The 18,520-nt window shown below is 38.9% G+C and overlaps 1 protein-coding gene across 1 annotated transcript; it reads right to left on the bottom strand.

Moving 5' to 3' along the window:
- Positions 1-124: 124 nt before the first annotated feature.
- LZTFL1 (leucine zipper transcription factor like 1) lies at positions 125-17,370 on the bottom strand. Its single transcript, XM_032298033.1, has 10 exons — positions 17,190-17,370; positions 13,510-13,634; positions 11,169-11,363; positions 9,823-9,883; positions 8,673-8,744; positions 7,177-7,242; positions 7,017-7,094; positions 4,601-4,777; positions 3,513-3,616; positions 125-2,469 (listed from the first exon to the last, which is right to left on the bottom strand). The coding sequence occupies exons 1-10, from the start codon at positions 17,190-17,192 to the stop codon at positions 2,451-2,453; spliced, it is 900 nt and encodes a 299-aa protein (XP_032153924.1). The 5' UTR covers positions 17,193-17,370; the 3' UTR covers positions 125-2,450.
- Positions 17,371-18,520: the final 1,150 nt, after the last annotated feature.

The following is an 18,520-nucleotide window of genomic DNA, read 5'->3' as shown; positions in this document are numbered from 1 at the left end:
TTTTGCCACCAATATATACCTAAAAGCACCAAGGGCTTAAAATGTGAACATCTCTATAAATCTCTTTCAGTTAATCAGAATGGAAATAATGAACAGTAAAGGCTTTATAAGACATAAGCCAATGATCATATAAACATTTATTTAATATAGGTTCAAAATGTAATACATAAAGAAAAAAATGAACACTTAAATGTCAAACAGAAGAAATTAATAACAAAAACCGTTTACATTTTATTTTGGTCAACAAAAAGTCTGCACATAACTTAGCAGCAGCCCTGAATTAAATTAAACCAAAGCTGCATTATGATGGTCACCAATGCACAGGCTGCCTATCTGACTTAGCACATTAAAAGTCTAATCAAGGCTCAGACCAACATTCTTAGAAATCCAAAATATATATACAAAAAAGGCTTTCTTTCTCAGTTAAATGAGATAAATCTTAAAGTTGGGAAACTACTAAAAACAATGAAAACTGAAAACTGTATTTTGCTAAGGGTAGAGCATAAATAAAAGCAACAACACACACAAATGACAAACCGGAAACACTGAAATGTGTTTACATGTGAAGGAATCATCATGTTGATTTATGTCAAAGGACATCATATCTGTTTATCTTAATGCTTGGCATAGTTAGGTTTTAAGGTTTTAGAAATATTTTATTAAACAATAGGAACATACTCTACAGAATATTTCAAAATTGCTACCAAGAAAACAAGTACAAATTCTACCCAGCAATATAGGTTTCTTATCAACGTACCTTCTTTCCCCACTGGTATCAAACTGAGAAAGGCATAGGGAGAAAATAATTGAATGGTTTCTGAAAGACACACTAGCCCTTTAGCCAAAAGTTCTGCTTCTGAATTATATAGATCTTGGGCCACAGATAATGGAATGGATTTTCGGAGAGAGTGTCAGTTTAGGGCTAAAGAAATACAGGGTGAGACTGAAGCCCTCAACAAAAGCTCCAAAAGGACACAGAAACTGATAAGTGACATAAATATGGTGAGAGGTGAGGAAGAAACATATAGTAAATGCCGGCTTGTTACTGCATTTGATTCTGTCCCTTCTCTGATCCATTCATCTTCTTAAGACTGCCTTCTGTGTCCTTTTGCAGGGAAATTATCTTACCCTTTGTCATTTGTTCCTTTACTATTTTAACAAAAGCTTATAAGAAAGATAATAAATTCAAGGCTATTATTAAAAGCTTGACTAAAAATAATAACAAGCCTATACTCCAATCAGTAAACTCGTCTCTTGGAATCAAATCTTCATTTATGGAAGTGGAATGTTTTCATTTGTGGAACTGGATGTCTCTTAGTAGACGGTGTTCATTTAGGGTGTGATACTCTTAATTTTAGAAGCAGGAAAAATTACTAAATATGTGAAGAGTAAGGACTTTCATTCTGATGGATTACTGCTTTACAGACTTGACTTTGTTTATCCCTACAGTATATTGCTGCCTTACACAAGTGTGGATATGACACCCAATTCCTAATGACTTGTCTAAAATCTTCTTAAAAAACCAGGCCAATAAAAATACAGTGAAAACCTCTGGAAAATCTAATTACTGTAGATCCACATAAATAAAGTCCAATCTGAAGTCTGATAGCTGATTTTATGTTAAGTCTTTTAAAAAGTGTTCTTATTTAACATAAAATGTAAAAGAATATTCTGGCAACAAGTATAAATACTACATTTATTCTGAGTCCAGATACTTTCTAAACTGTAGAAGTGCAGGATGGATTTGACTTATACATTAGTAACACAGACTCATGAAAAGTCATGCTGCCAAAAACGTTCAGCCACCTCTGACAAATGGTCTTTAAAATGGGGAGACTGGGGAGCTTAAATGAATGTTCATGTTCACTGCTGTTAATTTTCCTTATAATTGGTAAGAAGGCTACCCATAATAGGTGGAATAGAATTCACATTTTCAAGGAATTCATAGTTTTTTCATCATCAAATAGAGTAAATGAATTTTCATTTTAAAAATAAAGAGACATATTTATTTGTAATATCTGTCTTTTTTCGGTAATAACTATCTTTAATAATGCTATTTATTTTTACTCATGGGGAATGCATAAGTGCATTGTTAGCTTCTTTAACATTTATTAAAAAGATAGACTCTTTATACTAATGCAGAAGGATAAGACTCTTCTTTGCGCTCTAAAAATCTCTTCTTTAAAGAATTCTCAGTGCGTGCGAGCTAAGACTGTGGAACACTCATTAGAGAGGTGTGTGGGATGACCAGCCAAAATCACTAGGTTTTCCCTGTTTTCAATTAGCTGAAAATATGAACTCTAGTTTTAAATATTAGAAGCAAAGTCTAAATATTAGAAAAATAAAAAGGGGATATGACAAAATTCTTCAGAATACATGCCTGAGTGACATGCCTCAGTGAGACAGCATGTATGTTTCTATGTGTCAGCTTCCAGATGCAATCCTCAGTTTTAATCCTCAGGTTCATATCTGGAGATGTAAATTAAGAACATAATGTCAGGATACCTTTTGTTGTTGTTATTACCGAATAAGTTTACCTGAAGCAACTGCAGTGACTAAATCAGTGACGCTCTATTTCTCACTTCAAATTACTGCTATGGTAGAAGTTGGACACATTCAACTTAGTTTTGACAGTGACTCAGAGGGGATTTTTACATCAGGTAGAACGATGGGCTGGATCACTGCTAAGACTCCAAGTCTCTATATTTGGCATTTAGACCTGTGATAACTTAGCATAATCACCTCAATTGTCAAATTGACAAGAATAGTCGATACAACTATGTGAGTAAAGGATTAGCAAATCTGCTTCTCTAAGGACAAATCTCACCTTGAATTCACTTGCTAGCTCTGCTCCCCTGGAACTCTGATAAAGGTAAAATGTCAACTCAGTTTCCAGGCAAAACATTAGATGATCACATCTGGACCTGGAGGGCTGTGAGGAACTATAAATACGTGGTGGGAGCCACTACTTCAGGTTCCCCTGTGTGATGAGTTCTTTTAACTGGACATATCCCTAGCTGGGCATCAATGACTGCTACAAGAGATACTAATCCTATGTAGACCATGGACTTCTACGCCAAGCTGGCTATGACACCCATCACCATGGATCTCCTTCTCTCCAACTTAATTTGTCACTTCGGGGAACAGTAAGACCAGCTCTAGGACTGCTGAGAGTATACTACTGAGGAGAAGAGAATTATCTAATGCTGCCCTGCTAGCGTGTTGTGTTTCCTGTCTGATATCCTGCTAAGTGAATCTACTGCCAAGAGCAGCTTACTGTAGGCAGCTTACTTTAGGAGTCTAAAGGCCTAGAGGAACCTAAAAAGCAGCCCTGGTGGGCATTACAAGTGAGGGGAGGCCAGAGCTCCTCCACTTTCCTCACATGAAGGCTTCTGGACTACATGATCCAGCAACGACCACCAGCTTGACCTCTCTGGAACAAGCTTAGATTTCATAGAGCACAAACATCAATCGAGAGAGAGAAATCCAAAGGCAGGATCAGTGTGGCTTACTGTGCTAGTCTCTTCCTCAGATCTTTGATTTGGTCATTCTTCTTGGTAAGAATCTCTTTCATGTTTCGATAAGCTCCTGTTTGCTGAAATTTCTTTTCTAATTCCTGCTTAGTAAAAAATGTCAGCCCATTACTAAAAAATAGTTAAGGAAAGAGATAACAAATATGATAAATATGTGTGAGGTTTTTTTTGCTTGAATTTTACTAGTATTTTGCTAATGATTTTGTAATTTCCTTAAAAGATACATAAAATTAAGACTATCCAAACTTTAAAAATATATTCTTTCAAATGAGAAGGCATAAAACAGTAATATTTTCCCAAGTACAGTGTTGGTAAATAACTCAAGCCCCTAGATATAAGAAAGCTATTTGAAATATTAAACTGATTTTCCAATAAAATAAGCACACTTTTTTCCAAGTTCCAAAATAGTATGTTTTGGCAAAAGGATTTTTAATTTAGTTAAATTTTAGCTCCCATATTCTTTTTTTTTCCATTTTTTTATATGAACAAATTTTAAACTTCTTTTTAAGAGATGGGGGGGTGTCTCACTGTGTTGGCCAGGCTGGTCTTGAACTCCTGGCCTCAAGCGATCCTCCCATCTTGGCCTCCCAAAGTGCTGGGATTACAGGCATGAGCCACTGCACCCGGTCTCAACTCCCACGTTCTTGAGTGTAATCCCTAAAGTGAAGACTCTAACTCTCTACATATTTTATATAAATTATTAAGAAAATATAGAAATCCTTGGGGAAAAAAATCTCCCATCCCTCTGCAGGCTGTGGGAAGAAAGAGCAGAAGAGCAACACGGTGGGGTGTAGGGCAGGATTCAAGCTGCCTACAGAGAAGCATTTCACCACACCATAGAGGGAGAGGAGATGTCTTATTATCACAGATATTTTAGTACCAAAGATGGAAGAATACCAGCGCCCAGAAATGATTAATCTTTAGAACATATTGGCTAATACCTTGAGAAAAAATGATCTGAATTTGCAGTTGTCCAATGTTTATCTTAGTCACAAGTATTCCTCTATACTGTGTGTATGAGTGGATTGGACATTAACAGACAAATCCCTTAAACACAGTCTTCTGACCTTTTCAGCCATGCGCAGCTGCTCCTGAACCCTGAGTAAGTCGTGCTTAGCTGTTGCCAGATTCTCCTCCAGTGACTTCTGGTTTTCTGTCTTATCATTAAGTGTCTTCTGAAACTCACTCTTTAAAGCAGCGACTGTGTTTTCTAAGTTACTCAAGTCTTGGGTCTTTATAAAATCCTATGAAAAAGAAATGCGTGCACATAATTTCATGTTGACATTCTAAAAATAACTGTTTTAGAATGGTGATTCAACATCATAGGAGATGAAAAAAATGATGTGTGTTGTGTGTGCATGCCAGCCTTCCTTGCCTGCCTGGGTAAGCACCAGCCTCTTCAGAGTCACCAGCAGGCCAGTCCACTGTCGGCCCCAGATGCATGGTATCTTGCACACAGCTGACGCTCAGTAGTCACTGAATTCCAAATACATAACATATGACGTGTGCTCTGCTGGTATTTCAGTCCAAGATGTGTGTTAACAGGGTTGAGATGGTAAATAGGTTTCATTTTGAAAAGCCAAGTTTAAAAAAATCCTCAAAGAAGTCTGAATTCTTCAAAATGATAGAAAAAAATGATAAAGGTAATATAATTTATACCAAAAATTTAATAGACATACTTTAGTCATCATTTACAAGGAAATAGTATGAGAGCATAATTACTGATTACATGGTTTTTAAAATTTTTAAGATTTTAAGTTTTTTATATGTATATTTTTGCATACTTTGACAACTACAGCATAATACAAGCACTGGATCTTCTCTCTGGCTGGATCTTGCTTTTGACTGGGTAAGATACATGACAGAAAAAACACTTGTATTGATATGACAGTAAAATGGTCTACAACTGGTTAATCTGTAGATGAAGTACTTAATACTTTCAGCCAAGAGAAGTGGCTCATGCCTGTAATTCTAATACTTTAGGAGGCCAAGGCAGGAGGACTGCTTGAGTCCAGGCGATTGAGACCAGCCTAGGCAACAAAGCAAGAACCCATCTCTACAAAAAATATTAAAAAATTAGCCAGGCATGGTGGCACATGCCTGTGGTCCCAACCACTTGGGAGGCTGAGGTGGGAGGACTGCTTGAGCCCGTGAGGTCAAGGCTGTAGTGAGCCATGACTGCACCACTGCACTCCAGCCTGGGCAACAAAATGAGGCCCTGTCTCAAAAGAAGGAAAAAAAAAAAAGTACTTAAGTACTTTCAACAAAAGAAAAAAAATCTTTCCTCATTTTTGAAATCTGGTCTTTGAAAAAAAGATTTTATTTTATTGCAAGTAATAAAGGCATGTATTCATTGGTTGTTTTTGTGTCCAAAACCTCAAAGTAAAATTGAAGCAAAGCCCCAAAAAGCTTTTAAACAAATTCATCATCCAAACATGTTTGCAATTGTGTGACTTATGGGAAATTATAAAGCTGTTCTCGGACATTCATGTTTTTATAAATCTATGGTCCTTGGTATATAATATGGTTGAAAATCATTAGCCATATAAGAAGTATCCTCCTGTTTAAAAAATATCTACAGATAAAGTTGTATAATGTCTGAGATTTGCTTCAAAAAAACGTAAGGGGGCGGTGGAAAGAAGAAAGCAGAGGTACAAATGAAACAGACTGGCCATGCGCTGGTGACTGGTAAATAGAGTGATGAGTGTATGGAGGTTCATTATACTATCCTCTCTACTCCTGTGTATGTTTGAAATTTTTCATAGAAAAAAGATTAGCAAAAGCCCAGTGAAGCAGATTTTGGGATTGTTTAACAGACGTTTATGAGAGTATGACCACTAGGAAGGCCAGCTGAACTGAGTATCTACTCAAATGGTCCTGCTCACATGAAATCATACTGTAGCATGCACACTCAATGGAAAGGCCACAGGAGACAGAACTGTACATACGATGACTTCCCGCAGACAGAGTGACATTCAGTCGTTACATGCGGAGGCCTGAAGAACTCTAACACTGGATTTCACTGTACTCTATAGTGTCACTAGGTGCAGATGGATTTGCAGATTCATAACCAGTTTGTCACACTCATCAAAGGCAAACTTTAATGTTCATTATAATAAAACCTAAATATAAACCAATTAACTAGAAACTTTTCTTCATTCCTTTTCCCCCCGCTTTAATTGGATGTCAAAGTGAAAGGGAAACACTTTTTAAAAAATGTGAGAATATCTTGTAGGCCAGGGAAATTGCAGGCATGTGAGCTATGTACTGTCCCCTCTGCCCTGGAGGAGGGACAAAGGGAAGACCACTGGTTCTCACCAGGCCTTCTGGGAGCAAGGATGTCCCAACACAGGACAACAGAGGCATTCATCTCAGGGAGTGGCAGAGGGTGGGGTGCAGTGAGCAGTAATTAAGATGTAATTTGAAGTTCAGAACTTCATTCTACTTAGAAAATGTGAAAAAGGTAGTTAAAACTTGTTTCACCTTTTGATTTCCTCGATCAAGCTGTAAATCTCGCAGTGCTTTTTCTAGTTTGGACTTTTCATCCAGTGCATTTGTAGCCTATAATGAAGTTTAAACAAAACACTTTCAGTATTTAATCTGTAGGCAAGTCAATAATTGTGTCAAAACATTTCTCAGCTACCTGTATTTCAATGGTCTTCAACCTTGACTTCAATTTCTCATTCTCTTCTTGAAGTCTTGAAATTTCCTTTGTGAGTAAATTCAAGTTTTATTACATTAACCAAAATACTTTAATATTTGAAATTATTACTTGTTTCACTCAAAAATCTAAGTTTTATATTTAATTTAAATTAGATAATAGCTCAAAAATGCACTACTGATATTTTGGTAATGTCCCAATTTCATCCAGACCATCAGCCTCAGTATCTGCGAGTCAGCTTTGGCTCTAAGACAGCCAGTTCCTTTTCTCTCAATTTCTCAGACACATCTTTCCTCTTTCAGCCCTCTGTTTTCAAGCTTTTTCCAAAGACCCCCTTCCCTGCCATCTCTCTGCTAGCTGGTCCTGCAAATCCTGAGTCTATTCTCAGCCTACACTGCACACCATTGACCCTAATCCGGAGAACTCCTTCATTTCAGTACCATGCTCAAGCCCACAGATGCTTCTGACTGAGTTGAGGCCAAACACTTTTGTTCTTAGACAGCTCAAACATTTGAGTCACCTGTGTTTTTTTCCACTAGACTCTGACAAACACATCAGGCCAGTCAGAGAGCACTGCATTCTGTTCCAAGTCATGCCGCTTCCAAGTCACTGCCTGTTCTGTTCTCCTGCCCAACACACTCACTTCTTTTTCCTCTATAATTTAACTGGTCTTCACCCTTCAAGGCCCAGCTTAGGTGCCTCCTTATCTGAAAGCCTGTTCTCACCTACTCTCATCCACACACAACTGAGTCTTCTTTGCTACCAAGTATGACACCTGTAGCACACAGGAGAGTATTCTCTGGTCTCTATTTCTAGAGCATCAGTTCTACCTTCCCAATAAAACTATTACATTTTTGAGGGCAAGGGATCAGGTATTACACTGCTTTTTATCTCTAACAACATCTAGTATAATGTTGAGAATACCAAGGTCATGAAAAATAGCCGAAATCTGAAATGCTTCAAAATCTGAAACTTTCTGAGGGCTGACATGATGCTGAAAGAAAATGCTCATTGGAGAATTTCAGATATGAGATTTTTGGATCTGGGCTGCTGAACTGGGTCTGTATAATGTAAATATTCAAAAATATGAAATCCAAAACATTTCTGGTCCCAAGCATTTTGGATAAGGGATACTCAACCTGTGCTGATAAATAATTTTTGCAAACTTAAAGCAAAAACCCTTCTCTTTGTTACTGCAGATCACAAACTTTCAATGTCCATAAATAAATGCTGTCCAAAATGTCATGCTCTTCACTTTACCTGGAAAAGGTGTGATCAAGAGCTACTTCAGGCTCTGTGGAAGGTAAGGATGCCCTCTTCTGGCCTATGAAGTACCATCAAGTAAAACTACTATAGTGAACTAATTATCCTCAGTGGACCTGAATCAAACCTTCCACTTCTGTTTCTCCATCCTAGAGTTTTCAGGCAATGAGAGAAGAGAATTAGAGGTTTTCCATTTCTCAAAACAATAACATTACCTTATTTAGGAGTTCTGCTGTTCCACCTTCATTAAGTGGAGCAAGCTTTGGTTTTGTGATATCTATGATGGGCTGAAACAAAATAAAGAAACCAAACTGAAATCACCCTGGAATAAAAATCACTGAACACTTGCACTTTCCAAGTGGAAGACACTATATATAAACATATCCACTGGGATGTCAGTTCCACAGGTGTGGAGATTTCTATTGGATTCATCCTTTGTTATTCCCAGTGCCTACGATATGCCTGTCGGGGTAAAAATAAAACCTATCTTCCCTGTATCTTAAAAAAATACAAACAGAAGGAAAATGAGGGAAGAGAGGAGGGAAGGAAGGAGCTCAAAGCTAGATCTGATATAGAGCCTAGCATCTAGGAACTAGAGTTTTAACCTGTGGGAGCTGAAACAGTGATTTCTGCATGAACCTTAGATTCTGTGAAAAACTGTAATACTGATGAAGATCTAGGCAAATATACTACAGATAAACAATAACTTGGCACAAGTAATCCAGTAGTTTAGTAATATGTATTAAAAACAAAAGAATCCTTGCCCTCTGATCCAGAAATTTCTCAGCCAGAAATATGACCCAAAGGAATAACTGGAAAGTGTTTTGTATGTGTGTGTACATAGATTCATCTCAGCAGTGTTTATCCAACAATGGAGTATTCACCGTATGTCTGTAAAGTAGAATCGTAAGTCGTCGTTCCAGTTAATGAGAATGATTAGAAAGAGAAGTAGGTAACTACTAGTATTGTCTCCATTTGTCAGATGAGTAAAATGCAGCTGAGCTACCTCAGATAACCTGCTCAAGATAACACAGCCAGGAAGTGACAGAGCCAGGATGTATCCCCAGGTGTGGCTGACCTGACAGCCTGTGCTCTGCATCTTCTGAGTATTTATGGGTGGGAATGAGACTGGACTTAGGGATCATGTGTTTGTCTAGGTCATCACAGACAAAAGCAGTTTTCCATAGTTACTTCCAAAACATTTTTTCTTTTGCCTGAAAATATGAGAGACAATTTTTGAATTTTACTCTTGAATTGAATGCTTTTCCTTAAGAGTTCTCAGTTTGATCTTTGAATTCTTTGAGTGACTTGAGAATTTTAAATACTGGCTATTAAGATATGGATTTACAATGACCAAAAAGTTACCTTTTTGTTTGAAGATGTTATCTCTGCTTTTTCAAATTCTGCAACTTGTTCTAATAATTCTCTTGAAGATGAAAGCAAAGATAAAAATTATTCATTTAAAACAGATTTATATCACACATAAGAAGAGTAAAATCACTGGTACCAACCTATTATATGCCAGAGAGAACAGCACAAGGTAGACCAAACTTCACCACATCAAGAATGTTAGTTGCAAATGGTTGAGAACCTAAACCACACGGACTCAGATGTGATCATCCACAGCACCTGGAATTTTGCACCTACTAGGTATGCAATATCTACTGCTAGAAATATACTACAGTGTTAATATAAAAGTGAGGGAAATTTACAGTCAACTTTGTATTCCTAAGGTGCTATGAGATTGTTTTATTATATAATATGTATTGTTAGCTAGAAGGTGATTCAAGAAAGACAAACTGATTCTTAATAAAGTAGCCTCAGAAAAATGAAAATAGTCCATAGTATCTCCTGAAAAGGAGTATCACAAATTCCTAGGAAAGACAGATAGTGGAGGTGTGCCATCTGAAGATTGGCCAAGGTCAATGAGAACTGACTGTACACAAGCTGAGAGAGTTAACAGCAGTCAGCTTCTAAGCTTCTTTAAGTGCCACCTTCTCAGTTTTCTCACCAGTCACCTACTGACAGTGGCAGAAGTTAAAGGATTTTCCTCCCCAGTCCACAAGTTGTCCTCAGTGTTGTTCAACACTCTGCACATGAACTGACGTGCTGTGACCATGCTTGGAGAAGTTCACAGGGCTTGGTGGCCAGTCCTTCCTGATTTCTGCCATGCCTGTTCTTAAAATGATTTCAACGTCACCAAGTTTACCATATTTTTTGAATTTGAGCTCTTTGATGTCCATATTATAAACTTTTTTGTATTTTATATTTCCTATTTTAAAGTTAATAAATGTGTACTTTTAAATTCAATTATTTAGAAAACCTCCAATGCTACTAGATTGAATTGATGGTATTTATATTTGAATTGATTTTTCAACTGTCTCATAATCTTTATTTCTTAGTTGACCAATCTATAAAGACTGATTGTAATACTGACAAGCTAACAAAAATGCTGTAAGAAATAATGATAGCCTGAAAAGCAATTTCATAAATCTCGATGGCCTCTGTAATACCTAGGAACAGTGGAACAACTTTTAAAAGGGTGCTGCGTGGTACCCAAGACATCACTCAGTGACTTGATGCTTTGTTGTTACCCTATCCAAATTTTCTCACATTTTCGCCCTAAGAAAATATGCAGCAAAGATGTTCACTAACTTTTAAGATTATGCTTGGGCCACTATTGTCACAGTTTTAAGTACAAATTTTATTACCGGTTTTCAAGTTCAGAGATGTCTGTCTGCAGCTTAAGATACCACTTCTCAGCTTGTGCAAACAGCTGTCGCAGAAGTAACACATTGGTATAGGCAGTGTTGATGAGCTCAGATTCCACCTCGCTATGAACCACAGCTTGCAATCCATTGAGGACTTCGGAGACTTCATCTATGGTGAAGGTCTCTTCCACTAACCTGAAAAACAACCACAATCCAAAACTTATGGATAAACAACAAAAAAATCTACAAAATACAACAAAATTAAGAAATCCAAATTCATGTAATCTAAGAACTTCAAAGATTACAGTGAAAAATCTCTCTGGGAACTATTTTATTAATAAAATGTTGAAAATAATTTAAACTCAATTAATTTTTGTCATCTATTCAAATGATTAAATTGTGAACATCCTTTAATACAAGTAAATGCTTAAACACATCCCCAAAATCATCATCTACTTTTTTCTTTAATTTTTTAGTAATAAATGTCTTATTTCAAACTCCACTGAAATTCAGTCTTACTACATTTAATAATTTTAAAAGTTACCTGGTAGGCATAGTCTCATTTCTTTCTAATATTTCTCTAGCATTTAAATCATTTTAATAACTGTATGAACTAGTCACAGGTTAGTAAATGCCTATGGGAAATAATGGTAATTATATATTGCTTCTCTTTGCATTCTTGAGACCCAAAAGAATAATTAAAAAAAAAAAAAAAAAAAAAACCTAGCTTACCTTAAAGGTCCATTGCTTACTCCACAAAAATGAATATCATCATCAACAATAGCATTAAAAATCTACTCTCAGGGCCAAGCGTGGTAGCTTATGCCTGTAATCCCAGCACTTTGGGAGGCTGAGGCAGATGGATCACTTGAGTTCGAGACCAGTTTGGCCAACACAGCGAAAACTCACCTCTACTAAAAAATACAAAAAACTACCTGGGCATGGTGCTGCATGCCTGTAATCCTAGCTACTTGGGAGGCTAAGGTAGGAGAATCGCTTGAAACCAGAAAGCAGAGGTTGCAGTGAGCGAACATCGCGACACTGAACTCCAGCCTGGGCGATAGAGCAAGACTCTGTCTCAAAAAACAAACAAAAAACTGTTCTCACACAGAAAACGCTTGGGTTGTAAGAGAACTGTGGTGCCATCTTGTACGATCTCCTTACTTTACAGATAGGAACACAGGTCTGCAGAGTGGAGGTGACTTGCCTATGGTCACATTGGTGGTGACTAAACCCCCACAATCATCTTCAGCAATGATGCTGGGCAACAATTCATGCCCAACAGCTGAATCCTTAAAAAAGCTTCTATGTGTGCCTTCTAGTTTCAGTGACAGTATCATAGTAACACAGTCCTCTCCCCTCCCTACCTCTACCCTCCAAAGTCCCTTCTCCCTCAAACTCTCAGCAGATGAAGAGCAACCACCCCGACCTCAGCTTTACTTTCTTCCCTACTTCCAAAAAGACATCATCAGGCAAGATCCATTTACACTAAAGCTTTATCATAAATGCAAGTTAATAGTATTTGTTTTATAATTTTTCAATGTTTCATCTAGTTAGCAGAATTTAGTCTCAAAAAACCAAAACTCTTTTTTACAAAAGTCCTTATTAAAATATTAATATTTTTATATTCTTTAATAGAACATATCATGTTCTTGCTAATTAAAATTATTGCTTTCATCTGCTGGAGGTTAGGAAACCAGCTTACCAGATAAGTTGAATGGGCTGAATGATCTAAGGCTAATGGCCTCTACTACTGAGACATTCATGGGTTTACGGCACTTGGAGCTCACCTGGAGGTCTTTTTCACTTATGTCTCACTTGACACTCATCTCTTGCTACAAATCAACTATGGTTCAACCATTATTATCTCATGCTAGAAATCAACTAACAATTTCAGTACTAGTCAGCAAGGTTTTCATGGTTTCCTGCTGTTTTCCTCTCTCCTTTCTTCTGTATGAAACACAGAGGTGTTTTCTCACTAATTTCCATGTCTTATAGCTCTAACTATTTAATTAATAACTCAAGTAATTAAAGTTCTGGAATCTTTAATACAACAACTCATCATTAATCCATAAGCCCTTGGCAACTTCCTGACTACCCTTCTGAAACTGTGCCATCTTATAACTATCACATGCATTTCTGATAGATTTATTGCTTCCACCACAATAAAACTTCTTTTGTTTCAGATATCCATGAGGCTTAGTGCAGCTGCTCTTAGCAAATAATTGATCCTGAGGAATCCCATAAATTGTCTGGCCTCTGCTATGGCATCCCCATACCAGCTACCAGAAAGAATCCATGTTCCTATTTGGTTTGCTTAGAGTCCTCCTCTGATACCTACCTGCTCTCCTTGAGGTCTTGGAAGCAGGAATCTACAGTTTTGAGTCTCAAACCTCTCTTTGAACGAGCAAAACGCATATAATTAATAACTTCATTTTGATGGTGCTCATTTAGGCCCAACTCTGCCTGAAAAAGAAAGAGGTAATTTAATTGTTAGTCTTGAAGATCTGATCAAAGAGCCAACAATGAAAATGCTTAAGATATCCTGTGGTCAGGACTGCTAGATGTCCATCAAATTCTATTCTTCCCTTCTTCCTGGATGCATGGCTGCCCAGCCAGATGACACTTCCTTGCCCTCCTTGCAGTCAAGTCACACTGCTGACTACTTCTCAGCAAGGAATGTTGTGATCTAGTTCCAAAGAACTGGTCTTAAGATATGGGGTGTACCTCTGCCACTGAAACCTGGAAGAGGTGGGGACTTGACTGAATCATGCAGACAACATCAATGCCCTATAGGCTGGGGGAACAGTGAGATGAGAGGGACCCATGTCTCTACCTCATGGAGAGGCACTGACCCTGTCACTGAGATAAGCGGTGAGATGGCTGTTAAGTGAGAGAGAAACTTCTGTATTCTTCAGGCCACTTAACCTTAAAGCAAAAAACAACTCTGTTACAGCAACTTAACCCTTACCCCATTAAATACAGCTTTAACAAGTATATTTGATTTGGGAAGAACCACTAACTGGTCTGTACTTTAAACCAAATGACAGCTTGACAGATATTTAAGAGGCAAGCCCAAGGAGGTAGGGCTAGCAGCCAAAGAATAGAGCAGGTCAGCTAAGAGCAAGGCATCAGCCATGTTAGTTGGATTTGTAATTAAGCTGCTGATGAGCTTTACAAAGTAGTTTAGGTAGCGTAAGTCTTTAAGGTCTGGAAAACAGAATGGAGATAGCAAGAGTAGAAAGGAAACAAAAGGGAAACCTATAAGGTACTCAGGTGCAACAGGTTAGAGTCGCATATGCACCTGACTTATGGCTAACAAGACAGATTTCTATTACGCATTAAAAATAACTGACTACTTACATTAGAGACAATATTATCTCTTAAAGTCGCACATCAGTATGGGCAAGAATATCCCACAATTTAGAAATATCACAAAACAATGTCACAATTTGCTAAAAACAAATAAAGAACAAACACAGATTCTTAATCATTATTCATTGTCTATGGTATTAAATTTACACTCTTTATTCCTCAAAACCTCCTACTCTTTCTTACCCTGTTTCCCAGGACTCTACTAAATGAACACTCTACTTTAGCCACACTAGTCTGCTCATCAGTCCTGAAACATGACTTTAAATTTCCTGCCTTAACTTTTGTTTATGTTACTCTGATCCTGAAGTATCGCATTCCTATTCAAGAATCTGAATCCTACTCGGTGGTGTGATGGTAAATATTTAACAGCAGGTTTTCTAGGTAGCGGGCCTGATTTGTAGCACTGCTGATTTCCATGCCATAAATACTTCCATCATGGCTGATTTCACGCCACCAATATAATGTCACTGAATGAAGAGATGAGAAGAAATGCATACAGTTGGCTCTCACCAGCCACTACACACATGCTCCACCACATCACTGAATTCCTACCCACCCTTTAAAGCCTAACCTGTTTCACTTAATCTTTGACCCCTCCCAACATGCCCTCAGTAACCCTGCAGATATGCCTTCCTCCAAAAGCTGGCGTACATAATCTCTGCTACTTCTTTGGCACCATCACTGACTGATCACTACCTTCTATTACTGATTATCTTTTTTTTTTCAGGTCTTGCTCCTCCAATTAGATTATAAACTATGAGGGCATGAATCATTTCTTATGCTGCACAATACCTAGCATAGTGCCTTGTGCTAGCACGTAGCCAATTCCTACCTGTTCATTCCTTTCCCTCTTTTCAAGGAAAGTTAAGACTGTCCTGGGACCAAGAAAGAAAAATTATTCAAACTGAGAAGGGTAAATGACAGAAAAGTTCCTTTAAAATGGATGGGAATGAAGAAAGGGAGTAAAAGTGGACAGTTGAGTTCAAAAGGAAAAATAGCGTCAGCCTAGGAAATGGCTATTCACAAACCTTTACTTCCACACATATACTCTATGTATCTATCTCAAATCATTAGAGAGGAAATGGAATAGGTAGGGATGTATGATATAATAGGAAAAGCCCAGATTAGAAACCAGGTTTAGGTCTAGCTATGCAACCATCTACCTTGGTAACAGTCTGTCACCAAGTCACTTAACCCCAATGACATCAGTTTTACTGCCTGCTAAATGCGGTAGATACAATGATCCATCCTAAAATGGTTAGAAACAATGGTGTCCAAGTGGGGAAGTCAGAATTTGTTTGAATTTTGTTGCAGAAATATTCTGTTAATAATAATAAGAGCTGAAAACATATAGCAAGAAATCCTGCCAGAGCATTGCCAAGCTAATTTCTTGAAATTGTACCATAAATTGTGTACATGTGTTTAGGGGGAAGGGGATAGAACAAGAGAGGGTAAGGTATTCAGAAATGGTTACCTGTTCTTAATCATGCCCACAAATCCATACAATCCATACACAGTTTAAAAGAAGTACAAGGAGGAAACTGTAATGATAAAAATGAGCACTGTTTAATAATACCTATCAGACACTGAATGCTTAATATTTTCATAGGTACTGTGCTATTTATTTTTTATGCATTATCTTACTTAACATGTTAGCCTTGTGTGGTTATTATCTGTAATTTACTAATGAACCTGAGCCTGATTCCAAAGCCTCAGTTGTCAATTGATGGAAAGGAATGACAGAAGATAGAACAGGAAGAGGCATCTTTTTTTTTTTTTTTGTGATTTGTTTTCAACGTATTCTCCTGATATTTTAGGGAAATCAAGAGAATGAATGGACAGGCTCTAAACTCAAGAAGGGGAGGGAACAATCTATTTAGTTCACAGGTGTATTCTCAGCTTCCAGACAGTGCTTGGAACACAGTGTGGGCTAAAGAGAAATTTTGGTTGCTATTTCAGTAGCCATTTCAAGTGGTGCTCTCAACTCTGGTTTCATCCATTTTTCTGAACACTTCAGTGCTGTGCACTAAGTATGACTAGTATTTAATATGGCATGCTATATTCGCTGAAGAGATTAATGGTCTTTTTTGAGCAAGCCAAAACAAAGGAAACGTCACCCAAATTCCTAAGCTGTAAAATGGGGTGCTGGGATTCTTAAAGTCACTTCCACATCAGAAAGTTGGATTTCAATCACACAGAAAGCTGGACTCGTTCTCCCTTCTCCTCTGGTTAATGTGTGTGTGTAAACTTCGAGCTTCCTGAAATTGAGAATCCTGAGTTTGTGTTAACGTACGTGTGTGTGTGTAAACTTGGAGCTTCTTGAAAGTGAGAACCCTGCGTGTGTGTTAACGTGTGTGTGTGTGAACGTGGAGCCTCCTGAAATAGAGTGAGAAACAGGCGAGAGAAACGGAGCGACGCGGCAAAGCTGAGCTGCTAGGAAAAGCCTCCACACCCCAGAAGGGCTTGGGCTGAGGTTAACAGAACCTCTCGCGCCTGGCGCAGCCTGCCTTTCTAAGTGAGCCTGAGGAGCGGGACCCCAAACCCAACGAGGCCACGTAATCACTCCGGGCCCACCCGCTCGGTGTCTCCAGCCCCGGCCGCGCTCTCTCCGGGGCGCGGTGCGGCGCCAGAGAGCCGTCTACTCACCATGGCGGCAGGCGGCTGGCGGTAGCCAGCAGCCTAAAGGAACGGGAAAGGCCAGGCGGTGCCCTGCCAAACCTGCGATCGCCGAGGCTGTTTGGACCAGAGATGCGGAGGGAAGCTAGGTTGTTTAGAAGCCTCTGGTTGCTAACGGAAACCGAGACACGTGGACTGCAATTATGCATTTTCATTGGTTCTCAGGATCACGCGACAGAAAGTATTGCGTAACCGGTTGGCTGCCACATGCGCATTGGCTTCCAGGGCCGGAAGTCCCACCCTTTTGTGCCACGTTCGCTTTTGGGAGCCGACTGCGCTGAAGGTAGCAGGAGGGTTGCGCTGCCTGGAGTTGTTTGGGGACGCCAACGCGCTTGCGCGCCTCGGGTCGTCTGCTTATGGCCTGTTGGGAACTTCTTGTCCAGAACTTCCTGTGGCCTAGGCGACCCTAAGAACGCAATGGACATCCCAGACCTTTCAGCCGTCTCATGGGCCGCGGCCCAGACTTATTTTTTTCTTCAGGAGTTCCTACCTGAGCGTCAAGGTGGCTGAGACAGGCCAACATCATCAACGCATGCAGCTTCTCAAATAGAGCTTCAAACGACCCCTCCCCACGATTCCACCCATTGTTACTGTTGTTGTTATTATCTTCTCTTATATTGCCGGTTAAAAGTCTCTAGCAGCTTTTAATCATATTTAAAAAATGCAAAATGCATGCGTTTTCTCCAAGAGCAGTAAATTTCAAAAGGTTCCATGTGCCTGGAACTACAGCTTGTTGAACAAATTCCTGGGCCTCATCTCCAGCAATTCTGATTTACAAGTGTAGCTTGGGTCCTTGGAATTTGCACTTTTTGCCGACTTTCCTGGAGTGATCACAGATCAGGACCAAATGCTAGCTTGGAAGGACAAGTGTAGGATGAGATCGATTATTGCAAATACCAGGGGCTCAGAGTCCTTCACTCAGGTGATCCAGCAGTGATGTGTAGGCATTTGCCTACAGAAGGATCTCGAGCTTTGGGGACAAGAACAGTAAGCAAGGTTCTCCTATGTGTCACATGGAGCACTCCAACACATGGAAGGATGGCCTGGAGGCAGTGGCATGGTTATGTCCAACTTCACCTTTGGCTAGGCTCCCTACCCTTGGCACTGCAATGGCATTTGGGCAAGATCCCTGCCTTCTTGCAAGATCCATAAGGGCAGATTCTCTTAACCCTGCATAATAACCCCTTCCAAGCTTAAACTTCCGCTTTACCATCCCACCTCCACATTTCTGTTCAGTGAGTGAGTGAATGTTGAATTTGATAACAATGGTTGCCATTATTTAGTGCCTATAATGAGCTATT

This window comes from Sapajus apella, unplaced genomic scaffold (assembly GCF_009761245.1).
Source record: "Sapajus apella isolate SASKATOON/1434 unplaced genomic scaffold, GSC_monkey_1.0 scaffold38, whole genome shotgun sequence".
In the NCBI taxonomy this organism is placed as follows: domain Eukaryota; kingdom Metazoa; phylum Chordata; class Mammalia; order Primates; family Cebidae; genus Sapajus; species Sapajus apella.
Note: the sequence above shows the minus strand (reverse complement) of the source record. Positions and strands in the feature narration are given on the sequence as shown.